Source organism: Dipodomys ordii, unplaced genomic scaffold (assembly GCF_000151885.1).
Source record: "Dipodomys ordii isolate 6190 unplaced genomic scaffold, Dord_2.0 Scaffold82, whole genome shotgun sequence".
NCBI lineage: Eukaryota > Metazoa > Chordata > Mammalia > Rodentia > Heteromyidae > Dipodomys > Dipodomys ordii.
In genome coordinates this window covers 10,600,199-10,617,874 of record NW_012267298.1, presented here as the reverse complement: position 1 = coordinate 10,617,874, position 17,676 = coordinate 10,600,199, and the positions used below count along the sequence as shown (strand labels likewise).

Genomic DNA, 17,676 nt, shown 5'->3' with positions numbered 1-17,676 from the left:
GCCAATATTTATTCTTGAGTATACAATTCTGCTTGTAGCCATTCTACAGAGTTCTCTTAAGGAGAAAATTTAGAAAACCATATTGAAAATCTATTCATAAACAAATTTTGAGGCTGGGGAGTTGGCTCAGTGGTAGAGCACTTGCCTTGCACGCATGAGGCCCTGGGTTCGATTCCCCAGCACCACATAAGCAAAAAGAAAAAAGCTGGAAGTGGCGCTGTGGCTCAAGTGGTAGAGCGCTAGCCTTGAGCTAAAAGAGCTGAGGGACAGCACCCAGGCCCAGAGTTTAGGCCCCATGACCGGACCCAAAAAAAAAGTAAAAGAAAAAAAATTTTGAGGACTGGAGGCATGGCTCAGGTGGTAGAACCCCTATTTAGCAAGGGCAAAGACCTGAGTTCAAACCCCAATACCACTAAATAAAAGAATAAATCATTGAAAAAATTAATTAAATGATTTACAAAATTAGGAACAAACAAATACATCATGAAACTCTGAGAGCTTCAACCAGGATTGGGAGCTGGTGGGCATGCACCTGGTCCGCGCTCTTGTCGCGCGTGTGTGCGTGTGTGCGTGCATGCGTGCGTGCGTGCGTGTTTGTGTGTGTGTGTGTGTGTGTGTGTGTGTGTGTGGTATGTTTTGTGCTGGTACTGAGGCTTGATCTCAGGGCCTACGCCATGGTGTATGTGGCCACGGCTCCTGGGAAGGAAGCAGCATCAGTGTTTGGACCCGTACGAGGCCCTGGAGGACAACAGTGCAGCTCAGCTTCCAGTCCTGGCACCAGCTCTGGTTCTTCCATTCCTGTTTGCCTCCTTGCTGTCCATAGCATGGGCATTCTTCTCCTGCTGGGGAAACGGGGAAACCAGAGGGCTTACTTGCCACTGAGCAACAAAACTGGTGTTGGGGACATACTGCACGTAGTCCTTTCTATATCACAGTGTTTGTGTTTAAAGGCATTATTTAGTTTTTTAACTAGCATGCCTGTTTGGCATACATTATTTATGGGTGCTAATGTAACAGATTTGTGACTCTTCCCCAGCCAAGGTAAACTGAGTAACTTCACCCTGCTCCCTGATCTACCCCCCGAGAGGCAGTGCCTCACTGGCCCTTCGACCATGGTGTGGACAGGCCGTACAGTCAGGTGACCACGTAGAAGTGGCTGCTTGCCCTCAGCGGTGGCTGGAGACCTGTGCATGTGGCTAGTAATCAGGTTTCTTTATACTTTGTGCTGAGAGACACCTGATCTGCTTACTTAGTATAGAATTATATACACTAGTTTGGGGGTGTGTAAATGTTCCTGTCTCTAAAGTAAATAACTAAGCATGAGATCACTGGGTTATATGATCAATGCATTTTTTTTTCCTCCCCGGTCCTTGGGCTTGAACTCTGGTCCTGGGCGCTGTCCCTAAGCTTTTATTTTGCTCGAGGCTAGCACTCTACCACTTAGCCACAGTTCTACTTCCACCTTCTTTGGTGCTTAATTGGAAATAAGAGTCTCATGGACTTTCCTGCTGGAGCTGGCTTTGAACTGCAGTCCTCAGATCTCAGTCTTCCGAGTAGCTAGGATCACAGATGGGAACCACTGGTACCCAGCTGGACCGATGATTATTCAACTTTACAAGAAACTACTAGGCTGCCTCCCAGCATGGCCCTGCCTTCGTCAATACCTCTGGCAGCACTGCAGTGTTCTATTTGCCGTCTCCCAGGTAGTGTGGGATATTATCTGTTCTTGTTTCATTTACTAACAGGTGGATAGAGCATCTTATCATGATTTTAATTTGTATGTCTCTAGTACTTAAAGATATTGAGTACCCTCTATCTTTTTAAATTTTTTAAAATATTTTTGGTTGTTCTTATATTGCCTTTGGCAGTTTCTTTTCAAGTCTTTTGCCCAATTTGTATTGGGTTGTTTTTTTAGTGTTGAATTTTAAAGTTCTTAAATATGTATTATGGATGCAAGTCCTTTGTTTGATTTTGCATTTCTAAATATGCTCTTTAATTCTGTCATTTTTTTTCATCCTTTTAACAGTGTCTTTTACAGAGCAAAATTAAAAAATTAAGTTTATTGAAATTTTAATTTAACAGAGTTTTTTTTTCCTTTTGTGATGCCTACCTTTGGTTATGGAAATTTTCCTTTCATATTTCTTGGAAGGATTTTTATAATGTTGTTGTCTTAATTGTGTTTTAAGTAACCTTTATGTTTAGGTTAAGCTTTTCCATATCTTCGCTCTGCTCTTCCTTCTCCCCCCACCCCATATCCTTGTCCACCCCTTTTCCTTCCTCTTTATTCTCCCCACCCCCTTACTTCACTCCCCCATCTCCAACGTCTGGTTGCTTGTGTGCCCTTTGTTGAAAAGACAGCCTCTTATCCATTGATTTCTCTTTCCGCTTTGTCAGAGACGTAAAGGCCATATCTGTGTGATTCGCGCTCTGGAGTCGCCCCAAAGACCTGGAGGCTCATAGTCCCTATCCCTGTGTCCATGAGTACAGCTTCTGACTAGATAGAGCCCTCCGGCTTTTGTTTCCTTTTTTGGTATTATTTACACAGACTCCTGCTGTATAGCTCAGGCTGGCCTCAAATTCTTAGTCTTTCTGCCTCAGCCTCCTGTGTGTAGGGATTACAGGTGCCTACCACCACACCTGGGCATGAGTCCTTCAACTTACCTTTTATTCTTCTAGGTTTTTATATTTCCATATAAATCTTCAGATAAGGTTGGATTTGTCTATAAAATATGCTTTTATGATTTGATTAAAATTATTTTGAATTCATAGCTTAATTTGGGAAGAATTGATAAGTATATTTTGCCTTCCAGGTTATGAATGTTGTATACACTTGTTTATTTTGGTCTTTGATTCTGAAATATATGTGTGTGTGTGTGTGTGTGTGTGTGTGTGTGTGTGTGTGTGTGTGTGTATATGGTTTATACATTCTGTAATATATATGGTTTTAAAAGAATTGATTATGGGTATTTCCTTTTATAATTAATTTTTGAGTTTCTTTTAAATTGTGAATGGAATCTGAATTTTGTCATTGTTTGTGCTTTTCGTATCAAAAATTTGTTGAGCAGGCAGACATGATAGCTCATGCCTGTAATCCCAGCTATTTGTGAGACAGGGAGTAGGAGGATCAGGTCTCAAGTCCAGCTCAGGAAGAAAGTTAGCAAAACCCAATCTCAATAATAGCTTCCTACCCAGGGGTAGGAAGTATAAATAGACAGATCATAGTCCAAGCCAGCCTGAGAAAATGGGAGAGATTGTTGAGGATAAACAACTAAAGAAAAATGGGTTGTGGGGTGGCTAAACAGGTAGAGCACCTGCCCACCCTAGGCCTGCAGAACATTGTTAAAGGTTATCGCTTCTAGATTCCTCAGAAGAATTTGTGATTTTTTTCATTCTCTTGGTGTCTAGTTTTAGTAATAAAGCTATTCTCATAATGCTTTAGAATGTTCCTTCCCTTTGCTTTCTGAAAGAACTCTTATGGAATTATTTAATTTTGAAGTATTTGGTAGAATTCACCAGAAAACATTTGAGCCTGGAAATTTCTTTCTCAGATTTAAAAAATAATGCCTTTAATTTACTTATTAAACATAGGACTTTGCAAGTTACTTGTTTTTTTCTTGAATGGATTTCAGTAATTTGTGGCTTTCAAGTGCTTTCATCTGAATTGTCATATTATGTGACCAGCGCTCACATTATCCTGCTAATTGCTGGGTTTTCTTTTCTTTTACTCATGATATTGGTTCTTGATGTCATCTCTTTTTTCTTTATTATTATGCTAAGGCTTATTGGGTACATTAATTTTTATAAGAATCAGACTTAAAAGTGTTAGATTATTGATTTTCCATATAATTCTGTTTTCCCCATTGTTTTCTGTTCTTGATTTCCTTTCTGTGTTCCTTTCTTGTGTGTTCTTCTGTTTGTACTCTCTTAAGACAGAAGCTTTTGGATTTGAAACCTTCCTTCTTTTCCCTATCTTCATTCGAGGCTACGTGTTTTCCTCTGAGTATTGCTTTAGCTACATTCTACCTATTGGGATAAGTTGTGCCTTGTTTTTATTAGCTCCAGAAATCTTTTCAATTTATATTAGATTTTTTTTCTTTGACTAGAGAGTTATTTTTATTAGCAAACATTAGCTGTACACAGACTTGTCCTTGTGGCATTTCCACACATACATATATACATACATACATACATACATACATACATACACACACATGCATACACACATACATACATACACACATACATACACACATACACATACATACATAGACACAATGGATCCAAATCATCACCCCTTCTGTCACTCTCCCTTTCCTCACTACTTCTTAGAGCAATTTCAGCAGGTTTTGTTGTTGTTTTCATACATGAAAATTAACTATTGATTAACCATATTGATCCTCATTCACTCACAGGATTATTTTGAAGCGAATGGGTAAATTTCCAGGTGTTTGTTAGATTCTAGGTGCCCTTCTGCCATTACATTCTGGGTTAATCATGTTCCAGTCTGAGAACATACTTTGCTGTTTATTTTCTTAGATTTGTTAGGGATTTATTTTTCATGGCGTAGAACATGATCTTTTGCGGTGCACTTGAGAAGCATGTGTGATCTGCAGGTGTCAGGTGGGCTTGTCACAGTGTCAGAGGCTCAGTTGCTCCTGTGTCCTTGTTGACATAGTGTCTCATGGCCCATCAGCTACCCAAAGAAGCATGTTGAATTTGCCAACTGTAAATATGGTGTTGGTCAGTCATTTTTTTTTTTTTTTGTCAGTCATGGTGCTTGAACTCTGGGTCTGGGCGCTGTCCCTCAGCTCTTCAGCTCAAGGTGAGCGCTCTACCACTTGAGCTACAGTGCCACTTCCGGTTTTCTGGTGGTTTATTGGAGATAGGAGTCTCACGATCTCTCCTGCCCGGGCTGGCTTTGAATCGCGATCCTCAGATCTCAGCCTCCTGAGTAGCTACGATTACAGGCATGAGCCACCAGCGCCCGGCTGGTCAGCCATCTTTTTAATTCTGTTTTCCTTTGTGAGTTGGAGCCTGTAGAGTCACGTGCACACAGGAGTGAGCATGGCATCGTTGGTGGATCAGGTAGGGTCGGTCCCCTCGGTGCACTGATGCCCTCTTGTTCTCTCACCTCTCTCTCTCCAGTGCTGCTCATTTCCCTGCCGTGTAGCGCATCCTGGGTTACACGTTTGCCTTTCAGCATCCTCTGTCTTATATGGAACTTAAGAAATTAAGTTCAGTCAGACACTCGCCATGAGGAGGCCGCGGTTTGGGGCCTCCTCTCTTAATCCCCGTCCTGTACCAGGTCTCCCTTCTCTGCATGTCTGCTGCCAGTCCGTGTTTGGTTTCCCCTGTCACATGTCACCTGTAGGACTAATGGGCCAGTGGACCGAGAGGCAGATGAAAGTGATGGGCATCAGTGTTTGGGACCTTGGCTGTGGGTTTACAGAGGTGTGATCCATGTACTCCAACTGCTGGGATGCCTCTCTGTCTTCCTCACAGCTGCCTAGGGCTGGAGGGGAAGGAAAGGGAGGAAAGGGAAGAGAAAACGTTGAACATCCTGATCTCCGGCCCTTGCTGCCGCCATCCCCACTGGTCAGACCAGCATGGGAGGCTTCTGTGACTCTTGCTGCTGTCTCTCGTGCACACTCCCATCCAAACACCTAGCACACACCTGTGAGGTACTGGGGCACACCTGTGAGCTCCCATTGTGTACCGGCAAGGTAGCGATGCACACCTGTAAGCTCCCAGGGCACATCTGTGAACTCCTAGCACATACCTGTGAGGTACTGGGGCACACCTGTGAGGTAGCGATGCACACCTTGAGGTACTGTGCACACTGTGAGCTCTGATCCGACACCTATGTGCTGCTGGCACGCTCCGGACTGTATTTTGCTTCCAGCTGTGGCACCAAGAGGAAATGGAACTCACCATTGGGGCCGAACTTGGATTTCTGTTCTGCTCTGGCTCACTTTCTGCAGTTTAATGTGTTAGTCTTTGTCTTCACACTGTTTACTTGTGATTTACAGGTGGAATTGCAGTCAGTGGGAAGACAGGGTAGACTGTGCTTACTCCATCTTTTCCAGAATTGGAGCGCATCCCCCACCCACCACATAAACCAATTCATGTCGCTCCTCTGCTTAAAATTCTCAAAATAGCTTCTCATCAAGCTTGGAATAAAATCAATATTTTCCTACGACCTTTCCTCTGTCATTAATCTTACACCACTCACTCCTGTGCTTGTTCTGCTCTGTGATCACACTGTGCCTGAAGATCGTTTGCATTAATTGCATATTCTCTCTGGAAAGCTCTCCTCCGAGACCCTGGCAGGATTGCCTCCATGTCATTCAAGTCTCAAGTAGAAAACCATTTCTCCAGGGAGGCCCTCCTTTGCTATCAAATCTGAAGTGACTTCTTAATCCCTGTTGATGTCTTCAGGAGGTGCACTTAATTTTTAAAAACTATTTGTATCTTAAGAGTCTCGTGCTCTACCTCATACCATAGCCTAGTTTTTATGCTAGCTGTTGCCATAGCAACTGGATTGATGCAGTTGCAACCAGAGAGCAGCTTACCTCAGCAGTGTGCTCAGCATCTCCTGCCTTCTAGACTGTTCTAAATGCCTTGTCTGAGGCTGCTGGAATGAGTGACCACAGGTGTCCACCCTTCATGATGTATGTGCACACTGTGCAAACTCATCTGTGGTCGTGGAGGGCAAGAGCTGGCAGAAGAGTTGTTCTGTCTCCTCTGACTCAAGTGCTCGACTCTAAAATCAAGTTCCTGCACACCTCTTAGGGGCTGGAGATCAGGCCTGCTGCCCCCATGGCCTGCTAGATAACACGTTCTCCTGCCTCCATCTCTGTGCACACTCCCCCTCCCGTGTCCCTCCTGCTCCCCTTCCCTGGGCATTGGCTCCATGTCCAGAAGCCTTTGCTGGGCAGGGCCTAAGACAACAATCGAATTCTGAAGTTTAAATATTTTTATAAACCATTTTAGCTACTAGAAACAAAGGTCAAGAGGCTTCAGCTTGTCCACCTTGCAGATTTGTTCAATTTCATATTTTTCTATTGTATTTGCTTCTATTTTCTAAAGTTAAAACATAAGAATATTCTTTGAAAGATCTGTATAATCCTCTATAAAATAATTTTCCTTCCTCATACCACACCAGGAATAACGAATATCTTACCTTTGATGTTTGGAAACACTGTGAAGTGTTTTCTTGAATCTTAATTTTGGTATATATATTCTCTCCTCTCTCTCTCTCTCTCTCTCTCTCTCTCTCTCTCATATGTGTATGGTAACTTTTACAACTTATTTTGCTGAACATTATTAACACGAGATTTACCTGGGGTGCTTTTTGCCTCTCGTTTTCCATCTTTGCCTCTTGTAGATGCTCTTCACTTGTGGATTTGGTTAAAAGCGGTTCTTTGCTTTTGTAAACAATGTTGCAACAAGGCTCCTTTTGTCTTACTTGGAACAGATCCAAGATAAGTGCCTAGAAGTGTGGATTTGTTAGGTTGAGGGGCACATAGAACATGGCTAGGTGTTCCCAGTTTTTTTTTCTCTGAGGGACTTGTACCACTTATACCCACTCCTGATGCCAAATGAGAATTCCATCCTTTATGTACATCTTGGCTGACATTTGACACAGGAGCACTTCTAAACTATTTCTACTGGGATGAATGGCAAATCTGATCTCAGGATTTCATTTCCTTGTCTCAGTCTACTAGTTGAATTTAGTTTCTGTTTTCTGTTCATTGACTCTTGAATCTCCACTAGTGTCAATCATCAGACCTTGTCCTCCTGATTGGTTTACTACTGAGTCACTTCTTACTCATTTTTGAGAATTTGCTATAAACACAAGATTCTGATCCTTTGTCCCTGTAAACAGTACAAATCCCTTTTCACAAGTAGGCGTCTGGGCTTTGGTTTTAAAATGTTTTCTATTATATTGGTGTTCTCTATTTCAATGTAGCCAAACCTTTTAATCTTTTCTATGTTTCAGGTCTTATAACTCATTTGAGACATCTTTCTCCTTTCCAAAGTCTTAAGCTGTTTACTTGTACCTTAGAAAAGATTTTATAATTTTTCTATGTTTAGGTAGATACTCAGTTTACTTGGAACTTGTTTTGCTTATGGTACAAGGTACGGGTGAGACTTTCTGTCTTTCCTGCATAACTGTCTGTTGCAGGATTCTTTCTAGTGCTTTCTCCTTGCAGATTGGCATCCTGGTGTCAGCAATCCTTCCAGCCACCTATGTTCATGGATCTCTTCTGTTGTCTTCTCTTTTCACTCCTGTTTTTCCCAAAATGCCCCAGGACCTCTGTCCTCACTGATAACCTTGTAACAACTCTCAGTATCCACCGGCTAAATCTTTCCCAGATCGTTCTCATCGTTGCTTTGCATGTCTTGGCCCTTGGCTCTCACATATAACATTTCAGACATTAGTATTGTTCATAAATTCTCTACTAGTGTACATAAATGCATTACATACATTGCATTACATTTATTCCTATGTACCTTAGGACTTACGTTTCTTTTTTTTTTTCATATTTTTGGTGTAGTTTTTTACTTTATTTTATTGTAGAGGTGATTTCCAGAGGGGCTACAGTTACCTAAGTAAGATACTGAGTAAATGTCTTTTCAGACAGTGTTACCCCCTCCCTCATTTTCTATTTCTTTTCTTTAAAAAATTACTTTGTAATTATTTTCAGTTAATATGCAGAAATATTGGTAATCTTGCATGTCATAATCCCTTACTCAACAACTACTTTGAATTTGTTTTGGAAAAAAATCACAGCCAGAGATTAAACTTTATTTTATATTGTTTTATTTTCTGTTTGGGTGGTCCTGGAGTTTGATCGCAGGACTTCACTTGTGCTGAGCAGGCACTTGAGTCATTCAATTAACAGTCAACCACTTTTTGCATTGGTTATTTTCAAGACAAGTCTTATTTTATGCCCAGGCTTCCCTGGACCAAAATCCTATTTGTACTTCCTTTTGTCATACATAGCCATTGGTTGAAATGAAGTCTTGTCAATTTTCATGTCCAGGCTAGCCTAGACCCATAATCCCCTGATCTCTTCCAACTAGTTAGAGAGGATTATCGGCATGGGCTGCCCTATCCAGCTAACATTTTAATTTCTCAACCACAGCTCATCCTTTGTCTAACCTTTCCTAACAGCTTGCTTCCATATCCCAAGTGTTCAGAGCAGAACTGACACAGGAGGGATTTAATGGGTACTGGTCACATGAACGAATTCCCAATTCTGGGCAGGGAAAGCACTGCTCTGTCTGAGGAGTCTGCCACACAGCAGCTGGATCTCCTGTAGTGAGCTTGACCTTAGACTCAGAATGACTGCTTTCTTGAGCATAGGTACTTTGCTTGCTTCTCATTTCCAAGCCAGGTGGACATATGTGCCGTCAAAGCCTTCTTCCGACCATCGTTCTTCTGGTAACATTTCTTGGGCTCCTCAGCTCTAAAGATAAAGATGGAACCAGACAAACCCTGTGTCTTGTATATACGTTGATCTGAATAGGGGAAGGGAAGGGGAACAACAAAACGGTGAGACAAAGGACAAAGGGTGAACCAATGCAACAGCCATACTCACAAGACAATATGTTAGAAGTGAACTTTACAGCTGTGGGGGGGGCAGTTGGGGAGAGAAGGAAAGAGAGAGAAACAAGGGAGGGGGATAACAATGTTCAGCAAGAAATGGACTCACTGCCTTACTTATGTAACTGTAACCTCTCTGTACATCACCTTGACAATAAAATTTCAAAAATCTAAAAAAAGAGAAGAAAGAAGGAAACAGAAATGGAAAGCAGACTGTACTCCAGAAGATCCTAAGCAGTAAGGAGAATCATCCTGAGGGAGGAAGAAAGGCAGAGAGAGCGTGATATTGTGATGGGCACAGAATGCTCCTGCAGTCTGCAAGAGGGAATTAATTTATGAGCAACGGATGGAAAACAAAGATCTACCAGTATATCATCATGTCAACAATAAGGAGGAAGAGAAACACTAGCTCCGGCCGCCCCCACTCTCAGACAGTGAGTCAGAAAAACAACTCGGACAAAACCATGTTGTGTATTGATGTTTGCTCCTTCCTGTGCATTTGCTGGGCTTGTGAGCTCTGTGAGTGCAAATGACATATATTGGACTCTTATCCCAACCTTAAAAAAATCGCTTCAATTTCCCCTCCTGATAAATGTTTTACCAGTTCCTGTTTTCTGTTGAAAGCTTGTGCTGTGATTAAAGATTTCATGAAGTTATGACAAGAGCAGCACAGACCTTCGTTTTCCTAGGAGCTGCCGTGTGTTGTCAGCTGGCGGAACTAATGAGTATTTTCCAAATCTGAACCTCTGGGGACCACATCCCCACCTCATGGCCCCACGTCAGCTGATAAGAGTCTGTCGTCCAAACACGTGTCACGCCACACAAAGACACTGTAGTCTCTAGACTAGAGTAGTCTAGTGTCTGGTAGTCTAGATATTAGTAGTAGTCTCTAGACCTCTGCCTTCCTGTCACCAGAGGTCATGTGCCCACATTATGAGACTTTGATATTTTGGATGCCCTGTGGCCTTTGGATAGTGTTTACATCTGTGTGTGAGCCCTTGGCATGCTTCTGCACTGCTCTGTGCCTCAGTTTCCCTCTCTGGAGGGAGCAGTTGATGGGGGGTGGCTTTGAACCCAGGTCCCCAGCCCCATCTGCTGGCAAGGCAGAGCATTGGAATGATCACACGAGCAAGTCTCTCTTCTCCTGAGCCACTCCTTCTTTGGGCTTCCCTGGGATCACCACCAGGACACAGGTGGAGCCCGGTGGTTCATCCCTTCTTCCCGTTGACTTCCTAACATCCAGAACAAAGCCTTGCTCATACCTGGGGGGCAAGGCCTTGAGAAACCAAATGCCCTTTGGTAGGTCATATGTGAAGCCACACCAAGCTAGAAATGACCACAGCACCCCAAATCTTTGTCTCCAAGCCTTTCTTGCATCCATCGGATTTGTCCTGCCTGCCTTTCCCAGGACAGAGCCCCTGCTCTGATGCCATCCTCTCTCCGCTCCTGTCATGGGAGCCGCCATCCCATGGAGATCTGCAAACCCTTCTCGATTCCCTGCCATGGGCTCGCTGGCATGCTTGGTGTTTGGAATCCTATGCGAGTTTTAGGCACGCAGTCAGCTGTAATGGAAACCTAACGAATAGTGACTGACACAAATGAAGCATGTGCTGTTGGCTTTTTAAAAGCACTTCATGCGTGTAGATAATAAGTGTAGAGGAGGCGGCACTGGGGAGCCTTAGCCGCTGAGCCTGTCCCTCTCGGCTGGCTTCTTCTGGCCTCCACTGTGCCATCTCTCCTCTGAATGGTTGCCCAGCTCCAGGGACCCAGCTCCCACCCAGGGAAGAAAGAAGGGAGGAGGGCTGTGGAAACATGGAAGCCTCCACTCTCAAGGCACTGTCTTTTATCTGGGGTAGAAAATCTTAGCGCCTGCATCTTCTTGGCTACAACTTCATCATACCAACTTCTCTCAGCTCTAAGAGGCCATGATCACTGGAATGTTTAATTCACCTACTACAAAGCCAACAAAGAGTAGAGGTCTCAGGTGGGTGGTAATTAATCTCTCTGCCTGCCTTGAGGAGGAGTCTGGTGGACCTCCTGGGCCAGAAACTCGCGGGGATGTCTATACAGGTAGGAACCATGCCCAGCCTCTTACTTGGTGCTTCACTCAAACATAGCCTTTGTTGAGTGACACTGTGAACCAAGTATATAGGGTGGGTGATCTCGGCCTCCTCCCATGCTAGTATAGAGAGCTGAGTTACCTTCCAGCATCACTGGTTTGTAGAGAGCAGGACTCAGTTGTAAGAAGGTGTCCTGGGCATTTTGATAAATTGCAATGTGCGCCTCTCCAAGTGGGGAGAAATCTTAGTACCTAGGGGAGGATTCTGAGCTTCCCTTCATCTTTCCACAGTACCCGGAAGTGCCACCTGCTACTGGACGTCCTCAACTCCACGGACCATGAGTTGACAGTCAGTGCCAGAAACAGTGAAGAGCTTGTTCTGCATGCCAGCGAGTGCCAGCGGTGAGTGTGCTGTGACTCGGGTGAGCCCAGGACCAGGGTATGTCCCTGGCCCTGGGAGCAAGCAATGTCTTGTCCTGCTTCCCCCTCCCCCCCACCTCCCCTCCCACCCGCTGGCCTTTCCTGAGACAATAGAGCATACCTCCCAATCCACCCTGGGCTGTTGTGCCATATGCCTGTAGATGGAATCATGGATGGAATCATGTTTGTTTGTTTTTAATTTTTAATTGAAAAAGACTTCAAACATACAAAAAAGAAACTAGCATACTTGTGTTTTAGATTTAAGCTTTTTGTTATATTCGTTTCATATCTCTTTCTTTGTCTCTATTTTTCTGTTTCTCTATCTGTCTTGTTTTAAGGAACAGATTTTTTTTGGGGGGGGTCGGTCATGGGGCTTGAACTCTGGGTCTAGATGCTGTCTCTCAGCTCTTCAGCTTAAGGCTAATACTCTACAACTTGAGCCACAGCACCACTCCCGGTTTTCTGGTGGTTAATTGGAGAAAAGAGTCTCACAGACTTTCTTGCCTGGGCTGGCTTTGAACCACGATCCTCAGATCTCAGCCTCCTGAGTCACTAGGATGACAGGTGTGAACCACCGGCGCCCAGCCAGAAACGGATTTTTTTTTTAGAAATAAAAAAAATAACTTTTAAACTGACATTAATATTATTAGTTAATGGGGAGCTGCAAGTCCTAACCGCAAGGAGGTACAGAGCGGTTAGAATAAGAAAGACGACACTGAGTGTTGTGGACGGTGTGGAGCAACTGGAACTCTCCTGTTGGCAGAAGACAGAATAAATAGTGCAGCCACTGTGGCAGAAGTTCTGGCGCTTTCTTATAAAACTAATCATGCACTTATCTTTGTCCATCTATCCCAGGTCTAGTTAGTTATTTTTTTAATTAAAACATAGAAACAATTATAGAAAAATGTCCCTAAGCCAAAAACCAGAAAGATCCCTGGCATCCCTACCAGAGGAATGTTTCAGAACGATTCCTCCACAGAAATGGAGGTACCTGGGAGTGTTGTGGCAAGTGAAGCCAGACTCGCCCCCATGGGCACATCCTGTGTGGTTCCACTCATATGGAGCTCAGGAACTAACCAAAGCAGCCACTGGAGGAGAGGCTGAGCGTCTGGAGAGGTTGGGATGGGTCTGATCCAAGAGGCCAGAGGGAATTTTTCCAATGAGGTAATGCGACAGGTTCTTGTGTTACCCAAGTGTACGTCGTCAAACCTCAGCCATGTTGACTTGAGAGTCGTACATTTCTCTGTATGCCAATCTTACCTCAAAAGAAAAAGCTGCGAACAGACGCTGAGTTCCAGTTCATGATACGTGCACCAGCAGGTTTGGGGAAGATGTAGGATATCCACAATAGTCTTCAAAGCACACAGCAAACCAGATGGAGTTCGGGATGGGAGGAGACATCAGGTGACAAGGGCAATGCAGTGTTAACAGCCCTGTCTCCTGGTGGCCTGTGCAGGGGGGCTTGCAAGAGGGGGTGGGGAGCGGGGACTGTAGGGTGGTCACTGTAACATCTGCCAACTATACATTTGAACTTCTTCAGAAGAAAATGTTGGGAGAAATAAACCAAAGTAAGTATCTCTCCCACCACCTCAGTTCTCTTCCCTTTCTCCTTAGAGCGACCTCTGTCTTGGGAGTGATGGTGTTTGCATTTGTGTTTTTCTGTTGTTATTGTGTGGATATAGATCCACAAACAAATGCTACTCCGAGATTTGTTTTTCTTTTAAATGGTAGAGTGCTTTCCCATCATAAAATGTCCTCTGAAACTTAAGCACTACACTTTGGAGTAAATATACATCTGATTGTTTCATTTTGACTTATTAATATTTTATTGCAGAAATATGTCACCATAGTCATTTCCATGCTGATGCTCCCGCCACATGACTTGCAGGGCCTTCACATGTGGTGTGATTGTTGAGGCCATAGGAATGTGAAGGGGCTGAAGCCCTGTGTCAGGGTTTGGCTGGTGGAAGCTGGAGCTCCAGTGGTGGGGGCGGGGCTGTTGGGGACCTTTCTGTGCTTCTTGTCTCCCGGTTGGGATGTTCCGCCGCGGTGTGTGCTAGGTCCCCAGTGCCCAGTGTGGTGTGGGCCGGCGGGGCTGAGTGAGTGAGGTCAAGAGGACTGGTTCCTGCCCAGGGCTCCATGCTGCTGGAGCTGGCCCCTTCCATGGGTGGGGAACTATCTTATGCTCTTTGTCTCTTGGTCTTGATGTTTTCATGTGGCCCAAGATCCCTGAGAACATAAATCTAGTCTTCTTGTGACACCAACACAAATCACTTCTAAAAAGTTATAAATTACTCAGCTTGCTCTGTGGAGTAAGCAGGAATCAATCTTGGCAACGCCGGGCTGATAGATATTTACAACACCAGTCGCAAATAATTACAATTTGGTTTTGTGCTTCAGGCTCCTTCTTTATTAAGCTTTTTTCTTAACTTCTCATTTCTGAATGCATCTAATTCACATATTTTTAAAAATTCATTCATGAAATATTCATTCAATATACTGATACTTGGAGAACTTGTGATGTGATAAGACCAAATCAGGCGCCAGGAGTGCCAAGAGGAATAAGGACCCGGCCCAGTGGGTAAGAAGCTGGAGGCGTCAGTGGATGCAAAAGACGGGGGCAGTCGCTTGTCTAACCAGCAGTCCCCCTTCGGGGCACCTTGCTGTCCTGGGGAGTGACAGCTAGAGCAGAAGCCATGATGCATGTCTGCCTGGAAGACCTATTTGGCGCTGTATGTTGAAGACATATTTGTGCTCAGTGTCCACCTGGCATGGATGTGGTGAGGGGTGCCTGGGCTGCAGTGCCTCGTGGCTCACGCAGGAGAGGAGAGGAGCAGCGGTGCTGGTGGTGTGTGATTACCTCTGGAGCTGAGAGGAGAGGAGGTTAGTGGGTGGGGCCAAACTCAGCCTTTATGAGAATTCCTAAAGTCTACTGTTGTGGGGTAAGTCCCCAGTGACTTCACCTCCCAGAGGTCCCAAACACTGTCTGATAGTTGCACCTGGTGACCTTTAACATACAGACCCCTGGAAGATGCCTATGCTAGGTAGTAGCAAAATGAGTCTTTAGCCTTTAGGATGTTAATTTACTCATTCAGGGAATACTTTCTGAATGTCTACTAGGGACCAGGCCCTACCAATAAATGCAGCACTGCTTGTCTTTTGGTGGGGAAGGAAAGCAGACGCCCCTCCTCCCATCTTATGTTTATGCAGCCTGAGGAGATCCGACAGCTTATAGAAATGTACCCAGCCCAGCCTGGGAGCCAGGGGGCTGCCTAGGAAGGTTTTCTGGTAGAAGTGATGCTAACTTTGAAGATACCTTACTACAGTCACACTGCTGTAACAAAGTACCATAGACTAGGCTGTTTATAAACAACACAAATGTGTTTCTCATAGTTCCAGAAGCTGGAGGTCCAGCATCAAAGCAGCAGCTTATTCAGTGTCTGCTGGGGGCTATTTCCTGTTCCTGGACAGTGGCTTTTCACTGACTAGGTAGAAGAGACAAAAGGTTTTCTGGGTCTCTTTGAAAAGGGCACTGGTCTTAGTCATCAGGGCTCCATTCTCATACCCTGATCGCCTCCCAAAGGCCTGCTTCTTAAGTCTGCTACTATGGGGGTAGGTTTTCAGCATAAGGTTTGCAGGAGGGTGGAGGGGTTGCTTATGCCAAAGGAGTAGGAGTCAGTGAGGACAAGAGGCAGGGAGAGAGCATCACAGGCAAGAGGAAGAGCATGGTGTGGAGCTGTGTATATGTGTGTGCATGTGTGTGCTCAGGCACACTTGCATAGGGAGGTCTATGAAAGACCTACTTGCTCGTAGACAAGTCATTTAAAAAAGAGTTTTTAAAAATTGGAAATACTACTCTCATCTCTATACTTCTTTGAGCTGTCTTCTAATCTTTAAAGTACAGCATTTCAGCAAATGGATATAGAAAGTCCTTTTCTACTTCCCTAATCTCTTCTTTGAAAGGTCCTCTGGAAACTGGTGACTCATCTCCGCGCTGTGAGTCGCAGCGACGTGCCCAGTGCATCACTTCTGTAATTAAGGACCGCCGGTTAACTTCACTGGGGCCCGGTGTGATTTGTGCCTCCTGGTTTGCAGTGATTACATTTCCTAGGCTGCACTCCATCCGTCACGAAGTTCACGGTGCTGTCCCCAGTCGTGCGGGCTGTATCAACTTCCATTTTTACCCCCGGAGTGGCGTCACTCCAGCTCCACTTCCAGCCGCTAGGCTTTCTTAATCTCATGGTAGTTCTTCAGGGAGCACTCCGGGCTGGTCCCCCCTTCCGTGGGTAGGAGGAGCGAGGTTTCACAGGGGCCCTGCCCTTGGCTGGCCCTGGGCTGCAGCCGCCCACCACCAGCTGGGGTCTCCAGGCAGCAGCCACTCACAGTGGCTTAGGCTGTGTCCCACCGAGCCGCACGCCCCTCCCTGCCCAGCTTCGGAAGCGGAATCAGAAGCAGATTTCTCTGAAGAGGGGGAAAATAAAACACACACTTTTTAAAGAAAGTTTACCAGCATTAAATGTACTAGAAAATGAAGATAGCATCATTATTATGGGTTTTTCCCCTTAATTATCAAACCATTAAAAGTAATTTTCATAGTAACCCTCATAAATGCATAAGCCCCTTTCTAATTTATGGTGATAGATGTTATCCTGTTACTTGCTTCGGGACACCGGGGTTTGTTCCTCCTCCCCTCACCGCAGAGGCGCTGGGGCCTGGCTTCAGAGCTTCTGAACGTGGTGGCCATCCCTGGGTGATGGAGCAGATCCCTCCGCCTGTCATTCGACTGGCTGCTTCACCGTCAGAACACAGGACAGCCCTGGTGCCTGCGGTGGTCCACAGGTCGTCTTCCCGAGGAGGCTGTGACACGGCAGTCCTGTCTCCTGGGGGCTGCCCTGTTCTCACACGTTTCTGTTTACTCAGGCTGAGTACCTGTCCCTAACACTTTCTCATTTAGTACCTTTAAATGCTTCAAAGCATCCTGTGGAACATCAAAGTGATAATTGTTTTATTGCTAGGTATTTAAATGTTTGAGTCCATTTCTCAGTCCTGCAAATTCTGTTCTACAATCTTTCTGAGTTACAGGTGGTTTTATGGGGGTGGTGGTGGTGGTGGTGGTGATTTTCTATACAACTAGGTTGTTGTTTTTTTTTTTTTTAATTTGACAGCTTTTAGAAACAAGGGACTATGTCTTGCTGTGCTCTTCTTTTTCTAACAAGGGGCCTGGGGCTCAGATTCACTTTTCAGCCCTTGCTATTAGAACCCAGGACCCCTCTTCCACCCCACCCCCCCAACTAGGTACCCATCTAGCACTCTCCTGCCCCTCTGCTGTCAGCTTTCAAAGTCTTCCTGATGGAAACTAGTGGCTCTTGAGTCTGTGAGCAGCTCATCAAGATGAGTAAGCAGAGCACAGAGATTGCACAGGTACATCAAGAAGCCATTGGATCCAGACACTGATTGCTCTGGGGGAGGCAGCATTTGCTGATTTACAACAGAAGAAATTCTCGTCTTTTTGTGAGTAGAGAAAAACAAGATGGTGGGATTGAGTGTCCATACACTCTCGGGCTACCTCAGAAGTGCTAGCGGG

General features: G+C 44.8%; 1 protein-coding gene across 2 annotated transcripts in view; it reads left to right on the top strand.

Annotated features, from left to right (window-relative positions):
- Trappc9 (trafficking protein particle complex 9) overlaps positions 1-17,676 on the top strand; it is a 439,527-nt gene that overhangs the window by 295,423 nt on the left and 126,428 nt on the right. For both annotated transcript variants that reach the window (XM_013025191.1, XM_013025190.1), the window contains one exon: positions 11,964-12,074. In XM_013025191.1, coding sequence (XP_012880645.1) covers positions 11,964-12,074 — 111 coding nt within the window. The remainder of the gene's footprint in view (positions 1-11,963; positions 12,075-17,676) is intronic.